This window comes from Buceros rhinoceros, unplaced genomic scaffold (genome assembly GCF_000710305.1).
Source record: "Buceros rhinoceros silvestris isolate BGI_N320 unplaced genomic scaffold, ASM71030v1 scaffold10129, whole genome shotgun sequence".
Classification (NCBI taxonomy): Eukaryota; Metazoa; Chordata; class Aves; order Bucerotiformes; family Bucerotidae; genus Buceros; species Buceros rhinoceros.
Window position 1 is genome coordinate 1,261 of NW_010432102.1, and position 1,075 is coordinate 2,335.

Here is a 1,075-nt window from a genome sequence, read left to right on the forward strand (position 1 = left end):
ACCCGCTCCTCGTCCTTCCAGGGAATGCCGCGCAGGCGGGTGTAGAGCTCCAGGTGCTCCTGGGCCGTCAGCTCGTCGAAGAGCGCATCGAACTGGGGACAGTAGCCCAAGCTCTGCTGGACCTGCAGGAGCTCCTTCAGGATGCTGGGGGGGAGGGATGGAGGGACATGGGGAGAAGGAAGTGCTTATCAGGGGCAGCCCATCGCTCATCCCCTTCACACACCTTTACGCTGGAGAATCTTCTACCAGGCAACGCCCAACGGGCAGCCCTGGCCAAGAGCCGGTGTCACTCGGCACCCCCCAGATGACGGTCAGCCCAGCAGGACCCAGGGCTGCAGAGCCACCCAGGAAGACTCAACTGCTTCGTTCCAGGAGACCCCCAAGCAGACCCCGTCCCGTCCCCCGCACGGTGGGCAGGCCCCACCTCCCAGCCAGCCTGTGCCCCCCAACCTGTGCCCGTTAACGAAGGCTTCTCCGCCTGTGGTGCTCTCGTCCCCCGTCAGCCTCTTGAAGGAAAAACCGTGCCCCCCTCCCGGTGGGCGGCCCCCCCCTCCCAGCCAGCCTGGGCCCCCCAACCTGTGCCCGTTAACGAAGGCTTCTCCGCCTGTGGTGCTCTCGTCCCCCGTCAGCATCTTGAAGGTGGTCGTCTTGCCTGCACCGTTGACGCCCAGCAGCCCGAAGCACTCCCCGGGCCGCACGCCCACGCACAGCCGGTCCACGGCCAGGATGCGCCCAATCTTGCGGGACTTGTACACCTGGTGGGGCAGGGGACAGGGGCTCAGCCTGCCAAGAGGAGCCCAGGACCACTGGGACCCCCAGCCCTGACCCATATCCCTCAGATGGGACAGCTCTGAGGTGTCTCCTGGCCGCCACCCTGCTGCTGCACCTTGGTGAGGTTTTCGATCTTCAGCATGTCGTTGTCGGCGTCCCCGCGCAGGACACGGTGCCGCTCGTTGGCCACGTCGATGTCGTCCTCGATGGGTTTGGTGGAGACGGGCAGGCGCCTGTGGGACAGGGCGGGGATGCTGGCACGGGAGCCATCAGCCCCCGTCCCTGCCAGGGACGGGCCGGTCAC

The 1,075-nt window shown here is 66.8% G+C and overlaps 1 protein-coding gene across 1 annotated transcript in view; it reads right to left on the bottom strand.

The window, feature by feature from the left end:
- Positions 1 to 1,075, bottom strand: part of ABCA2 (ATP-binding cassette, sub-family A (ABC1), member 2) — a gene marked incomplete at both ends in the record, with an annotated part of 20,426 nt that overhangs the window by 1,124 nt on the left and 18,227 nt on the right. Inside the window, 3 exon segments of the mRNA XM_010143649.1 lie at positions 3 to 144; positions 577 to 755; positions 887 to 1,004. Of these exon segments, the coding sequence (XP_010141951.1) occupies positions 3 to 144; positions 577 to 755; positions 887 to 1,004 (439 nt within the window).